Here is a 24,247-nt window from a genome sequence, read left to right on the forward strand (position 1 = left end):
GGCCAGCTGCCAAGAAGCATCCCCACAGTATGATGCTGCCACCACCATGTTTCACAGTGGGGATGGTGGGTTTGTGGTGATGTGCAGTGTTTGGTGTGTGCAAAACATAGCATCTTGTCTGATGGACAAAAAGCACCAATTTGTGTGGACAGCCTGTTCTAGGCAGATTTAGACATGCCATTTTTCTATTATTTCTTGATGATGGATTTCATTGAACTCTAGGGTATGTTCAGTGCCTTGGAGAATTTTTTGTATCCATCCCCTGGCTTATGCTTTTCAATGTCCTGTTCTCTGAGTTGCTGGGAATGTTCTTTTGTCTTCATGGTGCACTGTAAAACCCGATAAGTTAATAGAACTAAAACATATTGAACTGGATTACAAGAATTTGTCTAACTAACTGTTTTAAAGTCCAAAAACATATGTTACAGTGAGTCTACAATTAGTTTTAGATACTAACTGATTTGTAGTTCTTAACGCTTTTTCTTGTTTTAACTTGTTTTTTAAGTCAAATACAGAAAATTAAGTTATTTACTCATATAATTAAAGTAACAAAAATAATTGTGCTCTAATAGATTCTCAATAAAGCGTACATGGTAAATAAAGTTGTATGCACTCTACTCTAACTTAAAGCTTTGCTTAGCTAAAACTCAAAAATTAAAACACAATACTTAAAATTTCTTTTGAAACTGATTACATAAGTTTTTTTAAGTAGTTTTAACTCAATTTGTTAAACCCATACACTTTAACAGTAGATTACACAACAGAATAATAGGCAGTTTCAAAACAAGTTACTTCTTTATTAAGTAACCATCACTCAAGTCAAACATGCATGACTAAATAGCATCATAAAACAGTGCAAGAAATACTTGTAAACACTTCTAACACATATCTAAGTGTTACATATTAACCCACAGTGATCAATGTAATTACATACTACAGTATGGCTAAACTAAACTAAAACTAAAAATGATCAAATCACAAAAAATACTTCTATTGCTAACTATATTACAAAAGTGACTGTAGTACATGTGTACAATCTTCAAGATAATAAAGTCACATCAGATTACTCCACTGATAAAAGGTCCTTTTTAAGACTCAGCACCCTGGGCCTTAACTTCCCATCATCTAGGCCCATCAACACATTCTGGATATAGTTAAATGTGTTGGCCAACTTATTTGGGTAGCTCAGATGCAGGGCATAAATGAGTGCCAAAAGCATTACAAAAGCATCAGCCAGTGTGGTGCAATCAACAACTACATTACCCTCAAGCACAACTGAAATCCTATCTGGAGAGAAGAATGTTGCTGGAGGTGGAGTTGATTAAGAGGAGTCCAACTGGTCACCTGTGTCTGGTTGTTCAACCTGTGACAACTGAAGAGAAAATAAGGTTACCTTACTTGGGGTACATCGCCTATGGTATCTCCAAAGGTAGACAGTATCAATCAAATTGAGCCATACAATAATGGTGTAAGGGTCAACCCATTCAGATGTGGAGAGTGCTGTCTTACTTAACAGGTCGACACAAAATGTGCTATAGTTGTTAAAATGTGTTTATCTGGAATAATTCACAACATTTTCATATTAAAGATTTAGTGACCCAACACACAAATTGTTGCTCATCTCCCACATCCTCTCATACTGTATAAACATCTAACTAATGCCTCCATATTGATCACATTAAATAAGTAAAAATTAGGTAAAAGTACTTGCATGAAGGAAAAGCATGACTTCCAATCACTTCTATTCATTTGGGTAAACAAATCTTCAGAAACTCCCATAACATTATACTCTTTTAGTTAAACAGTCCATGAACCAGGTTGGTGGATTAGTCCAATTAATGAGGAAAAAAAACTCTACAATGTGCTAACTTACATCTCACATCTTAAGAAATGTTGAGTCGTCCTCATGCAGATATGCAGGAAGAGCTTGAAGGACAGCAGCACGTCTCACATCAACATCAATTTGATCCTTGAGTGTGAGAACAGAACTTGTTTCAGCATGGATGGTAAAGGTCACAGCAAAAAAAAAAACGAATAATAATGTGTCTCTTTCATTTCTTTGTGTGGTAAACCTAAGATTCCCAATGTTAGTATGTTCAGGTACCAATTTGTTTAAATAACTTACCTGAAGGTCATAAATCCGGAACAGCTGATGCAGAACTTCAGCTACTTTTCCTGAACGAATGAAGAATGTATAGTCTGTGTTGAAAAACCACACATAGCAGAATATTAGAATATATATATTTGAACATTTGTTATAAGTTGTTTAATGTAAAAACTGAAAGATAAACTGCCAAAATATATCTAATGGTGGCTGAAGACATAAAAACCATCTTTATACTAGCACAATTCATATGCCAGGTGTTAAGTGAAACTGACCAAGATACTATTGACACAAATAATTACATTTACCTAGACAAACAGATGAACTAAGAACAACATTTTCACCTGTGACTCCAGTTTAAGGGCAGGCCAGCGTTCCAGTATGTCATTAACAGGCAGGTCATCACAGACAACCTCTTTCCGCAGCAGGGCAAAGGTGGTCTGCGTTAGCTTAGTGATCATAGGAAGATTTTTCTCCATCTTCTGAACTTCTCCAACAATTTGCAGTCTCAGTTGTTCAAGGCTCACAGCATCTTCACTTCTTGGGAAGTTAGGAAGGAAATCCACTTTGGTCTTTTAACGTTAGTATGGGGAGCTTGTTTGTCTGGATTTTTTTCTACTCCTCTTGCCTGAAAAGTAAATATAATCTCAATGGTGGTAACACAAAGTTTGCACCTCCAAGTCATTTTACTGGTTTCAGTGTTCTGTACTGAAAATGCACACAGCTTACCTGATTGAAAACTCCACCAAACAGGTGCTTCACTTTTAGCCTAAAGAGAGAGAATATAGACAATTTAACGAAATTGAAATGTTAAAACTCTTCTGACACTACAGTAGAAACAATTGACCATTTATGACAAATACACAACACTTCACATAATAAAATATTTTAAAAATCATATCACCAAATATGAAATGACTTATACAGAACAGACAGAAAAAGCTGATTTAACAACAACGTTACTTGTTTCATTTAATGACACTCAGGTTATTCACTGTACTGATTCAAACCTATAATTTACATGATTTATAAAGACTTAGCTAAGCACATGTTACAACTCCTGTCTCAACATGGTCGTTTCACAGAGCCTCTATGTCACCGTTAGCTACTTAGCTCAACACAGCCAGACATGTATTAAAGTTAAACCTGAGTAAAAAAGTGACATTTTGACCTCAAGCGGTAACAAAAACATTAAGCAGCTGATTTGGCGCCATGAACGTTAGTTACTGTTAAAACGGCAATATAAAGCTAACAGTTAACAATATAAAGCTAACAGTTAACAATATAAAGCTAACAGTTAGCAACATAAAGCTAACAGTTAACAATATAAAGCTAACAGTTAACAATATAAAGCTAACAGTTAACAATATAAAGCTAACAGTTAGCAACATAAAGCTAGCAGTTAGCAATATAAAGCTAACAGTTAACAATATAAAGCTAACAGTTAGCAACATAAAGCTAACAGTTAGCAACATAAAGCTAACAGTTAGCAACATAAAGCTAACAGTTAACAATATAAAGCTAACAGTTAACAATATAAAGCTAACAGTTAACAATATAAAGCTAACAGTTAGCAACATAAAGCTAGCAGTTAGCAATATAAAGCTAACTGCTAGCTTTATATTGCCAAATATTAAGCTAGCAGTTAGCTCGACACAGCCTCCCAATAAACTATTTATCCTACACAATATAGAAGAATTAGCTAAAACACCGTTCACCTCTCATATACATAACAAAATACTGAGACTACAAAAGCTGATGAATCAAGTGAGAGGACGACACCATGTTTCTTAACTCACCAGAGAAGTGGTTCAGAGTCAGAGTCGGTCCAACTGCGGCAGACGCGGTCAGTGGTGTGAAGGCCCGGTCCGACAGGAGAGGTGCTGCCTGTCTGACCCGGTCCATCAGGAGATGGTGCTGCCTGTCTGACCCGGTCCATCAGGAGATGGTGCTGCCTGTCTGACCCGGTCCATCAGGAGATGGTGCTGCCTGTCTGACCCGGTTCGGCAGGAGATGGTGCTGCCTGTCTGACCCGGTTCGGCAGGAGATGGTGCTGCCTGTCTGACCCGGTCCATCAGGACATGGTGCTGCCTGTCTGACCCGGTTCGGCAGGAGATGGTGCTGCCTGTCTGACCCTGTCTGACCCGGTCTGACCCGGTCCAAACCTCAGTTCAGTTTCTCCACAATGCGAGCGAACAACATGGCGGACTTTCGCGCGCGCTTCGAGTTTGAACCGCGTGACGTCAGACAGAACTGGTCAAAACATTTGAGTTCAATGACTAAATTTACTCAAAGAATTTAATCAGTATAAACTTAAAAATAAAAAACAGTTCAAATGACTCAAAATATTAAAGGTAAATCAACTTTTTAAAAATTTAGAGTTAATAAAACTCAGTTCATTTGACAAGCTTTTACTGTTCGGTCTTACAGTGTGTAATGGTAGCCAGGAATACTGAATAACCAGTGACTGGACAAGTTTCTCTACTAGAACCACATACAGTGGCAAGAAAAAGTATGTGAACCCTTTGAGGTTACATGGAGTTTTCATGAATTGGTCATAAAATGTGCTCTGATCTTCATCTAACTCACAACAATACAAAAAGACAGTCTGCTTAAAATAATAGTACACAAACATTATATGTTTTCATGTTTTTATTAAACATAACATGTAAACATTCACAGTGCAGGGTGGAAAAAGTATGTAACCCTTTGGACCTAATAACTGGTTAACCCTTCTTTGGCAGCAATAACCTCAACCAAACATTTCCTGTAGTTGCAGATCAGACCTGCACAACGATCTGGAGTCATTTTGGACCACTCCTCTTCACAAAACTGTTTCAGTGTAGCAATATTCTTGGGATGTCTGGTGTGAATGGCTCTCTTAAGGTCATGCCACAGTATTTCAATCGGGTTGAGCTCCCTCTGCCATCTTTTACAGTTTTTGATGTTGGTGTGCTGTGCCTTTTTTTCTCCACACATAGTGTTGTGTTTTTTCCAAACAACTCAATTTTGGTTTCATCTGTCCACAGTATATTTTGCCAGTAGTGCTGTGGAACATCCAGGTGCTCTTTTGCAAGCTTCAAACGTGCTGCAATATTTTTTTTGTACAGCAATGGCTTCTTCCTTGGTGTCCTCCCATGTACTCCGTTCTTGTTTAATGTTTTCCTTATTGTAGATGTGTCAACAAAAATGTTAGCATGTGCCAGAGATTTCTGTAAGTCTGCAGCTGACACTCTAGGATGCTTCTTTACCTTCGGTTTCTATAAAATCATCTCAGAAGCTCAAGAAGATTCTTGAGGTCAGTCTTAGTTTATATTGTCTGTATAATCTATATCTATGATGAACCACAACCAGGAAAATTATCAACTGATTGACAAACGACTTTGAAAGCAACATCTAAAACATCTCTAAAACTGCCTCATTCAGCATTCTGCGCTGTGCTCTTGCAGTAATCTGTACAGGACGACCACGCCTAGGGAGAGTAGCAACAGTGCTGAACTTTCTCCATTTGCAGACAGTCTGTCTTACACATGAACATCAAGGCTTTTGGAGAAACTTTTGTAACCCTTTCCAGCTTAGTGCAAGTCAACAATTCATGATTATGGGGTGGCTGTGGTTCATGGGGTGGCTGTGGTTCAATAGGTAGAGCAGTTGACTGCCAATCAAAGGATTGGTGGTTCGATTCCCGGCTGCCACGTCACATGCCAAAGTGTCCTTGGGCAAGATACTGAACCCCTAGTTGCCCCCGGTGATTCAGGTCAGCTGCATAGCAGCTCTGCCATCGGTGTGTGAATGTGTGTGCTTGTGTGTGTGAATGGGTGAATGAGATGCAGTGTAAAGCGCTTTGAGTACCAGCTAGGTAGAAAAGCGCTATATAAGTGTAGAACATTTACCATTTACCATGATTGTAGGTCTTCTGAGAGTTCGTTTCTGTGAGGCATGGTTCACAATCAGGCAGTGCTTCTTGACCAGTAAACCCAGCTCTTCCTGTCCTTTCCGTCGGATGACTCATGCAGGGGTTGGGAACCTTTTTGACTAAGAGAGCCATGAAAGCAAAATATTTGGAAATTTATTTCAGTGAGAGCCATATAATATATTTTAAAAGTTCATTGGCTACATCCAGCATGAACGTTTTAGCATACTCGTCATCTGTGAATGGTTTTCCGTTCCTCACTATTGCTAAAGATCCAGCAAAGCTAGCGGAATTATAGTCACCTTGCCGGGTCCATACGCTGAGTTTCTGCTGGCTAGCTTGCACCCTGCTCAGTAGCTCTTGGCACGCTTTCTTTCTGCTGTCTCCCACAGGGTATTTGGATGCAAAGGTAGCATAGCGGGTGTCGAAGTGCCGCTTTACATTCAACCGTTTCATTGATGCAATTTTGTCATTGCAAATTAGACACACCGCAGAACTGCTCTCTCCACAAATGCGAATTCTTCTGTCCATTCGTCCCGAAATGTACGATAGTCGTCATCTTTTTTTCTTTTGTCGAAGGGTTAGCTTTGAGCTAATGACCGAGCAGACTGATTCAAAAGGGGGCGTTTACCTGTTTACCCAGCAACGGCCAACGTAGGCCAGTATCATCCAATTAAAATAATGGACAATTGCACCTGCAGCCCTGAACAGGACATGAGCAGTGAAAAATCGATGGATGGATGTGAGTGAGAATACTAGTGAGAATTTTTTTTTTCATCTGCGAGCCAGATGCAATCATCAAAAGAGCCACACCTGGCTCGCGAGCCATAGGTTCCCGACCCCTGCTCTAATGTCTCGTCTCGCATCTCTGCCTGGATGAGAAAAAGACACCTTCAACTTAACAATCCCAAGACTGAAGTCCTAGTCTTCCCTGCCAGGCCTTCAACTCAACATTCAACAATCAGTATTAACATTGGATCTGCGGTGATTGTCCTCACTAAGACGGCCAGAAACCTGGGGGGTCATCATTGATGATCAACTGACCTTCACAGAACACATAGCCACAGTCTCTAGGTCGTGTAGATATGCCCTCCACAACATCAGAAAGATCAGACCCTACCTGACGTAGTACACAACCCAACTCGTACAGGTGTTGATCATATCTCGTCTTGACTACTGCAATGCACTGCTGGTGGGGTTACCGGCATCCTCGACTAAAACCCTACAGAGGATCCAAATTGAAGCAGCACGCCTTATTTTCAATCAACCAAAACGGTCTCATGTCACACCGCTCTTCAGATCTTTGCATTGGCTTCCTGTGGCTGCAAGGATCAAGTTCAAAGCTCTGTCTCTTGCCTACAGAGTGGTCAACTCCACAGCTCCATCTTATCTCAGTTCAATCATTCAGGTCTACATCCCCATCCCGTCCACTGCGCTCAACCGGTGACGTCTGGTGGTACCAGCACCACACAGTCGACACCAAGGAAAACTCTTCAGCTCAGTGATCCCACAATGGTGGAATGAGCTGCCTAACTCTGCACGCTCAGCCACCTCACTTGCAATCTTTAAAAAACTGCTGAAAACAGAACTCTTCTGCATCTTCCTTTGCACTTTAAATGTAAATGTAAACCCAAGACTGGTGTGTGTTTTTAAAGGGCAGGACAGCTTTCAGCAACACATCCAATATCAGCACACTGGTTGGCTCACTCCTGAAGTCATTAGGTTAGGGGTTCACATACCTTTTCCACCCTGCATAAATGTTTACATGTTATGTTCAATAAAAACATCTAGCCACAGGGGTTGCAAGCCAGTGATTTCTGTGCCGGTCCCAAGCCCGGATAAATAGAGAGGGTTGCGTCAGGAAGGGCATCCGGCGTAAAAATTGCCAAAATAACCATGCGAATCATCCACAAGACTTTCATACCGGATCGGTCGAGGCCCGGGTTAACAACGACTGCCACCGATGCTGTTAACCTACAGGGTGTCGGTGGAAATTTGACTACTGTTGGTCGAAGAAAGAGGGGAGGCAGAAGGGTTCGTGGGCAGAGAGAGAAGGGGAAAGGCAGGGACATAGATCTGAGAATAGGGACTCTTAACGTTGGGACTATGACAGGGAAAGGCAGAGAGCTGGCAGACATGATGGAGAGAAGGAAGGTAGATGTTCTGTGTGTACAGGAGACAAGGTGGAAGGGCAGCAAGGCACGTAGCATCGGAGGAGGATACAAACTGTTCTACCATGGTGTAGATAGGAAGAGAAACGGGGTAGGAGTGATCCTGAAGGGGGAGTTTGTAAACAGTGTTCTAGAGGTGAAAAGAGTCTCAGACAGGGTGATGAGCATAAAGCTAGAAATTGAAGGGGTGATGGTGAATGTAGTCAGTGGGTATGCGCCACAGGTTGGCTGTGAGTTAGAAGAGAAGGAGAGATTCTGGAGTGAGTTTGATGAGGTCATAGAGAGTATCCCCAGAGGAGAGAGAGTTGTTGTTGGAGCAGACTTCAATGGGCATGTTGGTGAGGGCAACAGAGGTGATGAGGAGGTGATGGGAAGGTTTGGTGTGAAGGAAAGGAATCCGGAAGGACAGATGGTGGTGGACTTTGCTAAGAGGATGGAAATGGCTGTAGTCAACACTTACTTCCAGAAGCGAGAGGAACATAGAGTGACATACAGAAGTGGAGGTAGGAGTACACAGGTGGACTACATCCTATGTAGACGAGGTCATTTGAGAGAGGTTAGTGACTGCAAAGTGGTGGTAGGAGAGAGTGTAGCCAGACAGCACCGCATGGTGGTGTGTAAGATGACTCTGGAGGTCAGGAAGAAGAAGAGAGGGAAGACAGAAAAGAAGACCAAGTGGTGGAAGTTAAAGAATGAAGAAACTTGTGAGGAATTCAGACAGACGTTGAGACAGGTTCTTGGTGGTCAGGATGAGCTTCCAGATGACTGGGAAACTACAGCAGAGGTTATCAGGGAAACAGGTAGGAAGGTGCTAGGTGTGTCATCTGGAAAGAGGAAAGAAGGTAAAGACACTTGGTGGTGGAATGAGGAAGTACAGGAATGCATCCAGAGGAAGAGGTTAGCTAGAAGGAAGTGGGATGTAGAAAGGACTGAGGAAAGTAGACAGGAGTACAAGGAAGCACAGCGTAGAGTGAAGAGGGAGGTGGCAAAGGCCAAACAGAAAGCTTACGATGAGCTGTATGACAGGTTAGACACAAAGGAAGGAGAGAAGGACTTGTACAGGCTAGCCAGACAGAGAGATAGAGATGGGAAGGATGTGCAACAGGTAAGGGTGATTAAGGACAGAGATGGAAAGGTGCTAACAACACAGGAGAGTGTGCAGAAAAGATGGAAGGAGTATTTTGAGGAGCTGATGAACGAGGAAAATGACAGGGAAAGAAGGGAGGAAGATGTGGATGTTGTGGAGCAGGAAATAGCATAGATTGGAAAGGATGAGGTTAGGAAGGCTCTGAAAAGGATGAGGAGTGGAAAGGCTGTTGGTCCTGATGACGTACCTGTGGAGGTGTGGAAGTGCTTAGGAGAGGCAGCAGTGGAGTTTCTAACCAGTTTGTTCAATAGGATTCTAGAGAGTGAGAAGATGCCTGAGGAATGGAGGAGAAGCGTTCTGGTTCCGATCTTTAAGAACAAGGGTGACACGCAGAACTGCAGCAACTATAGAGGAATAAAGTTGATGAGCCACACAATGAAGCTGTGGGAAAGAGTAGTGGAAGCCAGGCTTAGGAAGAAGGTGGAGATTTGTGAGCAGCAGTATGGTTTCATGCCCCGTAAGAGCACCACTGATGCCATTTTTGCTTTGAGAATGTTGATGGAAAAGTACAGAGATGGTCAGAAGGAGCTGCATTGTGTCTTTGTAGATTTAGAGAAGGCGTATGACAGGGTGCCGAGGGAGGAGCTGTGGTACTGTATGAGGTCGTCTGGAGTGGCAGAGAAGTACGTCAGACTAGTTCAGGACATGTATGAGAGAAGTATGACGGTGGTGAGATGTGCTGTAGGTCAGACAGAGGAGTTCAAGGTGGAGGTGGGACTACACCAAGGATCAGCTTTGAGTCCCTTCTTGTTTGCTATGTTGATGGACAGGCTGACAGATGAGGTCAGACAGGAATCTCCCTGGACAATGATGTTTGCGGATGACATTGTGATTTGCAGTGAGAGTAGAGAGCAGGTAGAGGAACAGCTGGAAAGGTGGAGGTTTGCTCTGGAAAGAAGAGGCATGAAGGTCAGTCGTAGTAAGACAGAATACATGTGTCTGAACGAGAGGGATCAAGGTAGAAATGTTAGGTTACAGGGGGCTGAGGTGAAGAAGGTGCAGGAGTTTAAGTACTTGGGGTCAACAGTTCAGTGTGATGGAGAGTGTGGAAAAGAGGTGAAGAGGAGAGTGCAGGCAGGTTGGAGCGGGTGGAGGAAAGTGTCAGGAGTGTTGTGTGACAAAAGAGTGTCAGCAAGACTCAAAGGAAAGGTGTACAAGACAGTGGTGAGACCAGCTCTGCTCTATGGGTTAGAGACGGTAGCAGTGAGAAAGAGACAAGAGGCTGAGATGGAGGTAGCAGAGATGAAGATGTTGAGGTTCTCCTTAGGAGTGACCAGGTTAGACAGAATAAGGAACGAGTACATCAGAGGGACGGCTCACGTTGCCTGTGTTAGCGACAAAGTCAGAGAGGCCAGACTGAGGTGGTTTGGACATGTTCAGAGGAGGGATAGTGAGTATATTGGTAGAAGGATGTTGGAGATGGAGCTGCCAGGCAGGAGGGCAAGAGGACGACCAAGGAGGAGATATATGGATGTCTTAACAGAGGACATGAGATTGGCTAATGTTAGGGTAGAAGATGTTCATGATAGATATAAGTGGAAAAGGATGATTCGCTGTGGCGACCCCTGATGGGAAAAGCCGAAAGAAGAAGTTCAATAAAAACATGAAAACATATAATGTTTGTGTACTATTATTTTAAGGAGACTGTGTTTTTGTATTGTTGTATTCATGCAAAACTCCACGTAATCCCAAAGGGTGCCCATACTTTTTCTTTATTATTACTCTGTAGAAACCTGTTTTCACTTTGACATTAATGAGGCATTTTTCTTAGATTTTTTTGTCAAAGTCGCCAACTTTTATTGACAACTCTGGCCTTTTTCTTTGACCTTGTGGAACCTTGTCGACTTATCGACCCTCAAACTTTGAGGGTCGATGAGTCGACAGTTTCCTATCAACCCTCAAACTTTGAGTTTCAGTTCTCAGGCTTAAGTCAGTTTTGACCACTGTTTCAAATGTCAGTGGGAGTTTTTTTTCTAATCTGTGCTTCTCTTGTTTTGCTGCCAGAGGGTCCTCTCAAGTTATTCTGTACGTGTGCTTCTTTATTATATTCAAACATCTCCAGCCACTGTCCTGTTACTTACTACATCAGCTCTTTGCACATTGTCATTCTTCCATCACGTGAACCCCATATCCCCTACCCCCACATATACAAGACCATTCCCCGTAACCATTACCATCACTGTCTCATTTATGTTTTAATATTGCACCTGATTTCAACTGTTTAGACTGAAGCCATCCCAACATCCCAGCATCGCATAGCTCTCTGTCCTCCTGCTCACCCATTTGTCTCTCTGCCCTTCTTCCTGCAGCGGTGAAGATAAAAAAGCCAATACAGACCAAGTTCCGGATGCCGGTTCTGAACTGGGTCGCTTTGAAACCAAGTCAGATCAACGGGACTGTATTCAATGACATTGATGATGAAGCCATCTTGCACGTAAATATATAATTACATTTCAATTCCATATGGTTTATTTGTAAAGCGCCAAATCCCAATAGAAGTCATCTCAGGGCAGTTTACAGTATAGAAAATCCAACAACCCCACTAAGGAGCACCAGGAGAAAGTGGAGTAGAAAAACTCCCTTTAACGGAGGGAACCTCCAGCAGAATCAGGCTCAGGGTGGGCAGTCATCTGCCTCGACTGGTTGGGGTGAGTAGAAAAAGGAGAGAGAAAAGAACAGCAGGCAACAAAAAACAACAACAAGCAAGAAAATTACTGGGCAGGTTGGTAGGACCAATTCAATTCAATTCAGTTTTATTTGTATAGCGCCAATTCACAAAAGAAGTTATCTCAGGGCACTTTACAGTGTTTAAGGTTTAAGACTTTACAGAGAATAATTATACAAAAGAATGATACAGAAAACCCAACAATCCCATTTGAGCAAGCTTTAGGCAACAGTGGAGAGGAAAAACTCCCTTTAGAGGAAGAAACCTCCAGCAGAACCAGGCTCATAGTGGGCGGCCATCTGCCTCGACTGGTGGTGGTGAGTGGAAAGAGAAGAGAGAAAAGAACAGAAGGCACAACAACAACAACAAGCAGCAAGAACATTGGACAGGTCAGCTGGATTCTGGAGATGTACAGCTCCAGGCCGAGGATACCTGCAGAAAAGTACAGAGAGAGGGAGACAGAGAGAAGGAAACACAACTACAGGAGAGAGAAGACACAAAGTTAATCAGTAACTGGACTTTGGAAATATACAGCTCTGGGTTTTGTAGCATTTGGCTGAATGTGAGCTATGAGTATAGCCTCACAATTCATCTTGTTAATTCTTTCAGCAGTCACATCAACAATAAACACCAGTGACCTAGTTTCACTGACAGCCATACCATAACACTGCCTTCACCATGTCTGATACAGTACATGATGCGGTCTTTCATGGTCTTCCAGGCCTTTCGATTTTGTTGAGCTCATCGATGATTTCCTTCTTTGTAAGAATGTACCAAACTATTGATTTGGCCTCACCTAAGGTTTTTGCTGTCTCTCTTATATATTTATGTTGTTTTTTTTTCAGGCCATCATTTCAGCCTAATAATGGCCTCCTCATTTGCATTGAGATCTAGAGTTTATATTGGTAGCTCCAGCTAAACACCTGCCAACTCACTACCTGATATTAGCTCCAGAATAGAGGTACTCTATCTAAAATAGCTGTAATTCTTAAATGGTAAATTACGTATTTTGGTGAAATCCTTATAATAAAACTGAAAGTCAGCACTTGTTTTATTTTTAAATACATTGTGATGGTGTAAAAAGCAGGGGCTAACTGTAACAGTGTGACAGTTTCTGATTTTAACACGGAGAACTTCTCTACCTGTCTGTCTTTCTGATTTGTCTGTTTCCTCTCTGTTTCTCAGGACCTGAATATGGAGGAGTTTGAGGAGCTGTTTAAGACAAAGGCTCAGGGTCCGGCAGTGGACTTGACCCTGTCCAGGCAGAAAGTTCCCCAGAAAGCCCCATCCAAAGTTTCTTTGCTGGAGGCCAACAGAGCCAAGAACCTTGCCATCACTCTGAGGAAGGCTGGTCAGGGACCAGAGTTCATTTGTCGGGCCATCCAAACGTAGGTTCAATTGCCCCAGTACCACCAGACTCCACCAGATCCACCAGTAACATATGTAAGGCAAACTGTTCAGACACCTTCAATAACACAAGAACCATGAATGTGAGGAAAGCTAGCCAGGGATCACGGATTAAGCCACTCACATGTAGGTTTAGATCTACCACCAGAACCAGTACCTGCATGAGTATTTCCTGTGAAATAACAGAACCTACAAATATCATTAAATTAGAACCAGCAGCATTAAAATTAGATGGACTCTCTCTGACAAGACCAAAAATTCAGATATGACTTAGATCTGGCTCAGGCTTAGATGTACATAATCTAAATCTAGGCCAGATTTAGATGATGTACAGGGCTTGCTAATGTAGGAGTCTTTACCAGACCGTTTGAAATTCATCAGATAAATCCATCACACTGGTTTGTGCAGGACATTGTTTGGCTACCTGTACACTGTACCCTGTGTCTGATCCAAACTGCCTGTTTCCTGTTTGCAGTTTTGACCTGCGGACAGTCCGGGTTGACTTTGTGGAGTGTCTCACGCGTTTCCTGCCAACTGAGGCCGAGGTGAAGCTGCTACGGCAATACGAGAGGGACAGAAAACCACCGGAGGCTCTCAGTGATGAAGATCGCTTTATGATGCAGTTCAGCCGCATCGAGAGACTTAGTCAGCGCATGTCCATAATGACCTTTATGGGTAACTTCTCCGACAACGTCCAGATGTTGACGCCGGTAAGACAAAAATAAGAGCTGTTCAGCTAGAGAGAGACAGACATGTACTGTACATGTGACCTGTCTCTTTGTGTTGTCTTTTCTCTCAGCAACTCCATGCCATCATTGCTGCTTCGGTTTCTATAAAATCATCTCAGAAGCTCAAGAAGATTCTTGAGGTCAGTCTGAGTTTATATTGTCTGTATAATCTATATCTATGATGAACCAACACCAGGAAAATTATCAACTGATGAACAAACGACTTTCAAAGTAACATCTAAAACATCTCTAAAACTGCCAGGTGACTAACACTTGGCCGTACTAAAACCTGACGAACTTATGCTAATCTTGTTGTTGCTCTAGATCATCTTGGCTCTGGGGAACTACATGAACAGCAGTAAGAGAGGAGCTGTGTACGGATTCAAACTACAGAGTTTAGACCTGGTAACACAAACACACAATTACACATCAGATGTTTGCTGAGATCCAAAGACTGTTCAGGCTGTGAACCATCATCAGCCAATCAGATGCCACCATGAACAATTAGTTTTTGTCATGAAAACATGTGTTTTACATGTTTGCATGTGATTTTCATTGAAACTTCTTCCAAAATTAACATCATTGTAATGTTGTTTGGGCTCAGCTGATCCTGAACACCTGAAGCAAGGTTTATGAGGACTATTGTTATTTTTAACACCGCCAGTATTATTGTCAGGTCAAAAACAATTTTATGCTTTTATTTTATTACTTTTATTATTAGTTTAGAACGGCAACAGTATTATTGTCTATTTGTTTTTAGCTCCTGGAGACAAAGTCGACCGACAGGAAACAGACTCTGCTTAATTATATCAGCAACGTGGTGAAAGAGAAATATTCTGCAGTATCTCTGTTTTATAATGAGCTTCACTATGTCGACAAAGCAGCTGCAGGTGGGTCTGTCGGCAAATTGCAACACTTCACATGCACCACAGGCCACGTCTCTCATCTGTGTTAACCTATGTGTGTTTAGTGAGTCTGGAGAATGTGCTGTGTGATGTCAAGGAGCTGCAGCGAGGCATGGAGCTCACCTGGAGAGAGTTCAGTGTTCAACACAACGCCACGCTCAAAGACTTCATCAGCAGGAACGAGTCGCGCCTCAATAAGCTGCAGGAAGATGCTCGTATCGCTCAGGTGAGAACATGCACACACGTAATGTGACAGATGTTTTAATATTATATTCAGATTAGTATTTTTGTATCAAAGATCTGATTTAATTAAGTGGGACTTTCACTTCCTAAAGAAAACATCCTCTGTCCCTATGTGGATGTCCCTCCACAATGAAAATGCACTTGGAATAAACTGAGGCACATACCAGGAGAAACTCTGGGTTCAGATTCAGATGCCATGCAAAACTCATGGGTGATAAATTTGTGCAAACTTCATCCAACTACGTTTTACTGATGGTTTATTATGGATTGTGTTTAGGATGCGTTTGAAGATGTGGTTAAGTTTTTTGGAGAGAGCTCAAAGACAATGCCACCCTCCGTCTTCTTCCCCATATTTGTTCGCTTCATCAAAGCGTACAGGGTGAGTCAGCAACAAAACATCATCAAGCCAAATCAACGTCGTGAGTGATATAATGGTAAAACAATCCCATCAATTTGAGTATTTATTGTGTGTGTTCAGCTGGCTGAGGAGGAGAACGAGCACAGAAGACGTCAGGAGCAGATGTTGTTAGAGAAACTGGAGCAGGAGGAGCAGCGGGATGAGGAAGAGACCAAGGTGAGACTAACCTCTTATGCACAGGTGGATCAGAAAATAAATAGATAAAAAAATGTTTATTACTACATGACGAATTGACGATAAACTTGTGAGATGACGAAAAACTTGCAAATTAACAACAAACACCTCAGGAGCAAACAAAGTAATATTTTATATATATAATAGGGTACTTCATATTTGATATCAAGAAATCAGATCAGATAAGTAGAACTTTAGCCACACGAGCTATTATGTCGATCAATCAGACTATACAATGATCTATAATGTCAAAGAATGTGGAATTGGAAATCACATTTAAGACCAAGAGACCACTTTGTACCACTTTGGTAAGTGCAGCTTCAGTAGAATGAAAGGATGTTAAAGCAGAGTTACTGATATGTGACCTGAAAACTGTTTAGCTACAATGCTTTCCAATTTTTTGTAGGAAGGGAGATTAGACACTTCAATAATTATTTTAACCTTTGTTTTGTCTTTTAGATTACCAACAATATATACACAATACACAATATATTTATTGTGTTTATAGTTACCTGTATACTTCACTGCTTCTTTTCCTTACTTTCTTAACTTTTTCTACCTCCTTGTTTATTAATAATTTGTACAGTCTATGGAGTGGACCTGATTCACATTTTACTGGTAGTTATATTGCCCATATAAATGTGTATGTGACAAAGAAATCTCTAAATCTTTAGTGACTCTGGACCAAGGTGTGGTTTCTTCAATAAAGATTTAACTACAGCAGCTTTAAAGCTACGGGGGAAATGGCAGCTGAAACTGATAAATTAGCAATTCAGCATGACCATCCCTTCATGCTATATTGTTAATTTATCAAGGTTGGCCAAAGATCTTTGTACAGTGTTGCTGGTAGACAATCAAGAGTGCATGTTGTAGGTTTTGAAGCCATCACCAACTTAGAAGTAATAACAGTGATTCAAAAGATATAGTCCAGGGTTAGGGTTAGACAGTCTGGCATCCAACAAAGTGCTTGACTAGTTCTAGAGAACAAAGCTGAGTAGCTGGCTTAAGTTTGAAATCTAACACCCCAAACCCCCACCCTCCAGTCTCCATCCCACAGGGGAAAGCGGCAGCAGCAGGAGCTAATCACAGAACTAAGAAGGCGACAAGGAAAAGACAGCCGCCATGTTTACGAAGGGAAGGACGGAGCCATAGAGGACATCATCACAGGTAAACATTTCAGCACAGGTTGATCCATCAGACCAAGTGTTCCCCGTCTGTTGTCTGACTGGCTGTCTATCTTTGCCCTGCAGCTCTGAAGACCGTCCCCTTCACAGCTCGCTCGGCGAAGCGCAGCTCTCGCTTTTTCTGTGACCCTGCCCACACCGAGGAGCACTACTGAATCGGGAAGAAGTAATTGGATCCCCCCAACTGATGGGACCAATCAGCACTTTGAACATTTCTAATGAATCGATGTGATGACATCATGTTTTTATTTTATTGCTCACTTTGTCACAGACCAGCACCCAGACATCATCTCACTCCTACTCAGATGCTAATAAATATCACACTGAAAATGTTCTCAAACCAAACTCCATTAAAAACATCTGGGAAATAAAACTACCCGACAGATGTCAAACTTTGGAGCAGCAGCACATCAAAAAAACAGAAAAAAGCCACAAGTCTGATCTGAAATCTGCCAGGGCCCTGTTCTTCATACTAAAGAAAACATGGATCAAAAGAGTACTACTGGACATTTTAACCCTGTTGATATATCGGCTCTTAAAACCCCAGTTTGTTGGGAAAAGTCAGCTATACAGAATTTAATGATTTATCTCAGCAAAAGCTGCAAAATTCAGGAAAGATTTAAGTAAAGAGTGCATGAAAAATTACATGTGATATTCTATTGTTGCTATGATTGCAGATCTGGTGTGAAGATGAATCTTTTGTATAATCCCTATGTACACAGGCTGCATAATGTTTAATGGGTCATTTGCAAAAGGTGCTTATGACATTTTTATTCATCTTTACAATGATAAAGCCTGAAAATAAACCCGCTTCTGAACAGGTTTGATGTGGATCTGTTAACAGGACAACAAACTCAACATGACCTTCGAAGCAGCAAAAGATCCAAGATCAGGCCAAATTTGCAACAATATTATCAGCTAACCTGGGAATCTATGTTTAACCCCCCTCCAAAAAAAAACAAAACAAAAAAAAAAACAAAAAAAAAAAAACAGGGCCCTTGTTAGATGGAAAAGACAAGAAACACTCAGTGGCTGTTCTGTGTGGCTGTTCTTGAGCTTGTGATCGTATACTAAAATCTAATCAGATTAATGGGGGCATTCACACTTACATGGACAAAACCACCTGTCCAGTGACAGATGTCATTCACTGTCAATGGAAATCAGTCTCACTCTCTCAGTACACCATGCTGTGTGAGACAGAGAGCCAATACAGATCACCTTGGTTCGAGCAGAAAGTAAAGCAGATATATTTTATCGAAATTTTTAAACAAAACAGCGGAAACACCGATTCACATATTTGTTATTTGTGTTTAACACAATAGTTGATGTAACAAATCTTCTACATTGTTGGTATGTTTGCAAAAAACATCCAGCCAAAGCATATAAATTAACAAAGCTCAACAGAAAACACCCAGAACTACAGCTTTGCAAGAGCGCAGCGATTTGTTGCTGTGTGAACACCCTGTAAGCCATGCTGTTGTCCGTTTATGGACTTTGTTTCCCTCTAAGGTGAAAGCGCATTCTTTATTAATTCGAGTTGAGGAAGGAAACTAGAAGGGAACCTGTAGCGTTGTTTTAAAAAACAAGACTGAAAAAAACTCCGCAACATCTTCAGACATTAAGATCAGCATTGACTAAATAGATGTTACTGTGGTTTTACTTCCTGGACTTTTGGATTTCCTTCTGAAGACCCAGTAGTGTTTCTTTAACATGGATGCACACCTGCCTATCTGCCTTTTCTCATGTCATGAGGGCTACTAACACCTCAAAGTCTGTGTCGGATCACGCGAAGAGTGGTTTTCATCACAAGTGTCCCCCAGGTGTTAAAGACCAGACTTCAGTTGTGATTCATGGTCAGCAGGTCCTGTGGTGGCTATTCTGGGTTTCTATGGTTTGTGTCTTTAACTGGTTCTTGTACAGGGTTCTACTCCTTTCACTACATTGTGTTCTACTGTGATCTACTGTGCTTTCTATCCTTACTAGGGCTGGGGAGACTCAGAGTCTGGCAGTTTTCAAATGTTATAACATTATAAAAAGGAAACTGTGTTAATTGTAGAACCAGAGTTCATGTTCACCAAGTTCTAAGCTGGACTCTGATTCTCTCCAGTCTTCCCTAAATCCCACCCCTGCTTTTCTGCTGTTAGTGTGACAGCACCAGAATCCCAGAACTACCAGAAACTTTTAATTTGTGAACATCTAAAGTATGGGACTGCTTCAGATTGAATTCCGATATGTGAGTTTTGCTGTGTCCACTTAAGTTTATGACTGAGGTCTGAGCTACAGTTTGCAATGTTGCCTTGAAGAGGCACTGAAGAAAGCAACAGGAGGATAGTGTCATTTTCTGCTGCTGCACCATCAGGACCTCACCAGTTTCATCTTCTACATGAACACTGGGTCTGACATGAGACATGAGACTCTGGTCAGGACATAACTGGACACACCTGGACACACGTATGGTCTTGGACAGACCTGCAAAGAACCTGGACAAACAAAACACTGAAAACACTAATTTAAAAAAAAAATGGACGGATCCAGACTGTTCAGGTCAAATCCAGACTGCACTGAACAAAAAAACCTCAATTTTCAAAGCAACTTCGACATACCTAAATGGTAAATGTTCTGCACATATACAGCGCTTTTCTACCTAGCTGGTACTCAAAGTGCTTTTACACTGCGTCTCAATCACCCATTCGCACACATGCACACACACAGATGACAAAGCTGCAAGCAGTTGATCTGACTCACCAGGGACAGGTGGGGTTCATTATCTTGCGCAAGGAAACTTGTGACAGGAAGAGCTGGGAATCGAACCATCAATCCCATAATTTTATTAGGTGACTGCTCTACCTCCTGAGACACAGCTGCCCCCTATAATGCCTCTGTACTCTGGGGTGCCTGTGAAGGGTCTATCTTTACAGACCTGCTTTCTGGTGTCCCTGTTTGCCCAAGGGAGGTCTAGACTAAACACATCAGGTTCCAGTAGCCCTTCAACACTTTACCCCATCCTGCCCTGTCCTCACCCTTTCTGCCTGTCCCTATCCTCTCTTTCATTTCACAAATGAAACTTTGATTTGAAGTCAAAGAAAAAACAGCACAACATTTTCTACGTGTACATAAGTTTTCTAGAAGCTGTGTAGCTCGTACTGTTCAGTGTTTGTTGGTTCTTGCTGGTGATTCTGCACTTGGTGTGTAAATAAAACGCACCCTTCCACATGATGCTGATGATATCACTATTTATTTGTGTCTGACTGGCTCAGTCAAGCATTTATTTACTTTTTTACTTACGTAAGTTATAAACTCAAACAAAGAAGTAATACATGAAGTCAGCATGACTCACTATTGATCAATAGTTACTGATTTAGTCCAATAAGCAGTGAACTGACAGCCTGTTGTTCTGCACTGTAATTGGCTATTTGAGGCTTCCCAAGATCATCCTGAGAACGAGTTTGAAGGACGACCTTTGACCCCAAGGCCTCTAACCTGTACATAAACATACCAAACAGTTCGTCAACATCAACAGGTGTAGGAACACTGAACACAGATAAGACTGATACAGGATACAGGTGAGTGACGGTCTCACCCTGAAGGTGTGTCCAGCCAGTGGCTGATGTCTGATCTCTGACTGGCCAAGGCCCAAACTGGCTGAGGTCACATAGAGGTCAGAGTAGTCCAGACCACCAAAACAACAGGAAGTGGTCTTCATCACAGGTAGATAGACCGTCTGCAGACACACACCTGAGAGAACAGTTGATGCTCATAAACCACACATACTAGAACGTAACCAGTATAACCAGTATGACTAACCAGTGCCAGGGTCAATGTTAATGACCCGTCCTCCGTTATAACAGGCGACCCACAGTCGACCGTCAGCATCGACTGTCAGGCCGTCAGGAAGTCCCTCCTTCTCCCTCATATGGTAAACAACACGACGGTTACCTTGGCAATGACAACATGAAAACACTTTTGCTGTTATATATTTTAAGGTTGTATAGTTATACACACGTGCTGCAGTGTAAATACACATTACTGTAGTATAAATACAGTTACCAAGCTGTCCTGTAGTTATGTCATAGTCAAAGGCGTCGACAGTCAGAGACAAACTGTCAATGTAGAAAAACGTCTTCATGTCCAGAGACCAGTCCAACCCGTTCGATATGTCCACCTGAGAGTGAGGGAGGTACAGAGAGACAGACAGGTGAGAGACCAGCCCACACAGTTCGATATGTCAACCTAAGAGTGAGACAGGTACAGAGAGACAGACAGGTGAGAGACCAGCCCAACCCATTCGATATGTCCACCTGAGAGTGAGGGAGGTACAGAGAGACAGACAGGTGAGAGACCAGCCCACACAGTTCGATATGTCAACCTGAGAGTGAGACTGGTACAGAGAGACAGACAGGTGAGAGACCAGTCCAACCCGTTCGATATGTCCACCTGAGAGTGAGACTGGTACAGAGAGACAGACAGGTGAGAGACCAGTCCAACCCGTTCGATATGTCCACCTGAGAGTGAGACTGGTACAGAGAGACAGACAGGTGAGAGACCAGTCCAACCCGTTCAATATGTCCACCTGAGACTGAGACAGGTACAGACAGGTGTGGTTACCTGGCTCAGGTGTTTGGTCACATTGAGGTCAGAGTTCACAGAGAACAGGGATCCTTGTTGTTTGTCAACCTCTGCAGGTCTCTGTTCCTTCCCCATCGTACCTGCGATGCATCACGCTGTTACTAAAGCAGCACAGACAGGAGAGGAGGTATCCAGGTCGACAGGTGTGCAGACTGACCTGCCAGTAACCGTCCAACCGGATCGACCTTCCCATCATTCAGGCGGTTGTTCGGTTTGTCCTGATCCACTTTCAACAGTGACGTCATTGTCCGAGTTGACCAATCAACATTCACGATGCTGAGACCGACACCTGCAACATACCCACCTTTCCTTCGAGGAACGGCAAAGCCCACAGTGTCACCTGTCAAGTAAGTGAGAGTATAGAGAGACAGGTTAGACAGAACAGTGTCGACAGGTAAATTATAGAACTCAAATAAACCAATTAGGAAACATGTTGCATCTTGAATGGCTGACCCGTCTCCACAGACTCAATCTGATTGGTTGTTGGACTCCAGCGGTGAATTTTCTGGCCTGCGATGTCGACAAACAGTAGCATTTGCTCTGACTCCTCCCATATGGGCCCTTCACCTATCAGAGCGCTGAATTTTACTACAGGCTCCACCTTCAAAGATGACATCATCTCCATCAGTTTGGATCAATCAGAGAGAAGGATTTACCTTTCTCACATGCACCTGTTTTCAAGGAAACCACTCCATGTCAAAGTACTGCAACAGAGTACTACACTGTGTACCACATATTTATACTTAAGAGTACTGAAATGTCCACATCAAAGTACTATGTAATATGACTACACCGTACTACTGTGAATTGCATACAGCTAATTAATATACATGTAAATAAATATTGAACTACATGATTACATTTGTACCCATTACAGTACTAAACATGTTATACATAATACACTGTACTAGTATTATACAGTATGTTGCCACGGAGTACAATAGAGCCAGCCATTACATAATTAAAAATTATATTGAAGATTAAGTAAACACAGCACAGGAGGCAGTATGACCAGAACATACTACATATTACAGTAGATGTTTATGAATATGGTACTACTTAAAGTACCAAAATGTATGGAAAATAAATATGACATGTTGTAGGCTACAGTTAGAGCAGAACTCAAAAACTGCCTTAGGGAAGGCTGCTACATGATGTAGTACTTAACTGTACTGCATCTTGTAACCCTAACCCTGTAGTATGTTGTTTGTGAAGTGGGTCAGTTAATGTTTAAACTCGCTGATTCAGCACTTTTCGTCTCTCGCCAGACTCTTATTAAATATCCGTCATTTTTGTTTGGACACACGAACTATTTAACTTAAATGATTTTTAAATGAACATACACACGTTTTAAATCGCAAGTTTTTTTTTTTTATGTAGTCTGGGTCATTCAAATGCCACATACGTCTTTCACCCTCCGGAAACTTCCTATGCATCTGTATTATGTAGGGTACTACGTGTTTCAGTATCCGTTTAGTTTAAACGTGTAGTTATACCTAAACCTAGGCATTAGTGTACAAATAACACCAGACCTACCTGTTGCAGTTAGTGACAGCTCGCAGTACTTCCTTCTAATTTACTGTGTTAGTTTCGACCGGATTATAGCTCCGCCCCTCCCAACCGGCTGACCCCGATAAAACGCACACGGCGGACTGAGTTATTAATTTATTAGGTTTATTTATTAAGTTTTATTAGGAAATTAACACGTTATTTTTGACGGGTTCACGCCGAAGGTGTCAGGAGATTGTCACCTATGATGAGTTTCACTCCTTGCTAAGAAACCCTGCAATCAGACAGATGAGACACAGACAGCGTAGTCTTTGTACAAAGGGCACCCTCCCCAGTGTAACACCCTGAGAGAGTACACCGAGGGAGTTCCTTGGTCCTTTATTTATAGTCATGTGATATAAGAATGTACACAGTGGGTGTGATGATGTGTGTGTGTGTATGTCTGTGTGTGTGAGAACCGGGCTATTCCGGTCCTGGGGTCCGTCAGTTATGTGTTATGGGTGAAGGCTGTGTATAAACCAAAACAATGATAGCATGAGTACAGAGTGTGACAATATGATTAGCTGTTTCACAGTTTTCTCTTAACAGAAGGAGAAACTTTTTTTTAAAATAATTTGAATTATTATATGAATATTATATTTATATACTGTATATATTTTTTGCTCCTGTGGTTGAACTGATTTATTATTTTCAGATTATTCACGTTTGTTTAAGCTTTTTTTTTTTCCTTCAATGAGATGAGATTCAAAATGACTAATAATTTTATGAATAACTAACAGTCTGAAGCTAGACTTGATGTGAAAATTTACTATACATTGTATGTAACATTTAGTCATTTATCAGACGCTTTTATCCAAAGTGACTTACAAGTGAGGTACAAGGTAAAATATCTAAGTCAAGGAGAAGAACTCTGAAGTGCCATTAAGGAGCTGCTTCAGTTTTTTTCCATCTCCCAGAAGGCCAGCCCATGTGGCTGAAAGGTCTGAAAACATCAAGATTTGAGTTTGGATTCAGAAATGACTGAAATTTTAAACAAAATAAAAAACACTTAGA

The 24,247-nt window shown here is 41.8% G+C and overlaps 2 protein-coding genes and 1 long non-coding RNA gene across 8 annotated transcripts; 1 reads left to right on the forward strand and 2 right to left on the reverse strand.

Moving 5' to 3' along the window:
- Positions 1-636: 636 nt before the first annotated feature.
- Positions 637-4,019, reverse strand: LOC113163294. Of its 3 annotated transcripts, XR_003298886.2 has the most exons (6): positions 3,904-4,019; positions 2,834-2,873; positions 2,449-2,732; positions 2,126-2,199; positions 1,874-1,969; positions 637-1,372 (listed from the first exon to the last, which is right to left on the reverse strand). It is a non-coding gene; the product is annotated as an uncharacterized LOC113163294 (long non-coding RNA). The 3 variants fall into 3 exon arrangements; XR_003298887.2 differs by lacking the exon at positions 3,904-4,019 and having other exon boundaries at positions 637-1,363; positions 2,834-3,372; XR_003298885.1 differs by lacking the exon at positions 3,904-4,019 and having other exon boundaries at positions 2,834-3,372.
- Positions 4,020-11,105: 7,086 nt separating this feature from the next.
- LOC113163292 (formin-like protein 2) lies at positions 11,106-20,168 on the forward strand. Its single transcript, XM_026361773.1, has 11 exons — positions 11,106-11,769; positions 13,186-13,388; positions 13,883-14,117; positions 14,207-14,275; positions 14,460-14,540; positions 14,896-15,025; positions 15,106-15,266; positions 15,561-15,662; positions 15,762-15,857; positions 16,919-17,042; positions 17,126-20,168. Exons 1-11 carry the CDS (start codon positions 11,683-11,685, stop codon positions 17,212-17,214), a joined length of 1,377 nt encoding a protein of 458 aa, XP_026217558.1. The 5' UTR covers positions 11,106-11,682; the 3' UTR covers positions 17,215-20,168.
- Positions 20,169-20,278: 110 nt separating this feature from the next.
- rgn (regucalcin) lies at positions 20,279-23,355 on the reverse strand. Of its 4 annotated transcripts, none has more exons than XR_003298884.1 (9): positions 23,222-23,355; positions 22,139-22,356; positions 21,843-22,025; positions 21,665-21,765; positions 21,426-21,629; positions 21,107-21,221; positions 20,864-20,995; positions 20,640-20,780; positions 20,279-20,539 (listed from the first exon to the last, which is right to left on the reverse strand). XR_003298884.1 is itself a non-coding variant. In XM_026361774.1 (9 exons), exons 2-9 carry the CDS (start codon positions 22,308-22,310, stop codon positions 20,489-20,491), a joined length of 1,113 nt encoding a protein of 370 aa, XP_026217559.1. In that variant the 5' UTR covers positions 22,311-22,356; positions 23,222-23,354; the 3' UTR covers positions 20,279-20,488. The 4 variants fall into 4 exon arrangements, 3 of the variants coding, with proteins under 3 accessions (XP_026217559.1, XP_026217560.1, XP_026217561.1); XM_026361774.1 differs by having other exon boundaries at positions 20,640-20,794; positions 23,222-23,354; XM_026361775.1 differs by having other exon boundaries at positions 20,640-20,794; positions 22,139-22,286; positions 23,222-23,336.
- Between the last annotated feature and the right edge of the window lie 892 nt (positions 23,356-24,247).

The sequence above is a fragment of the Anabas testudineus genome, chromosome 2 (genome assembly GCF_900324465.2).
Source record: "Anabas testudineus chromosome 2, fAnaTes1.2, whole genome shotgun sequence".
Taxonomy (NCBI): domain Eukaryota; kingdom Metazoa; phylum Chordata; class Actinopteri; order Anabantiformes; family Anabantidae; genus Anabas; species Anabas testudineus.

Coding starts and splice junctions, on each gene's coding strand:
- rgn (XM_026361774.1), bottom strand. CDS start 22,310: ATGGAGATGATGTCATCTTTGAAGGTGGAGCCTGTAGTAAAATTCAGC. Junction 21,766..21,842: donor GGTTGGACGGTTACTGGCAG/GTCAGTCTGCAC, acceptor GATGCATCGCAG/GTACGATGGGGAAGGAACAG. Junction 21,222..21,425: donor TGTACCAGTCTCACTCTCAG/GTTGACATATCG, acceptor CCTCACTCTCAG/GTGGACATATCGAACGGGTT.
- LOC113163292 (XM_026361773.1), top strand. CDS start 11,683: ATGCCGGTTCTGAACTGGGTCGCTTTGAAACCAAGTCAGATCAACGGG. Junction 11,770..13,185: donor ATGATGAAGCCATCTTGCAC/GTAAATATATAA, acceptor TCTGTTTCTCAG/GACCTGAATATGGAGGAGTT. Junction 15,026..15,105: donor TGTCGACAAAGCAGCTGCAG/GTGGGTCTGTCG, acceptor ATGTGTGTTTAG/TGAGTCTGGAGAATGTGCTG.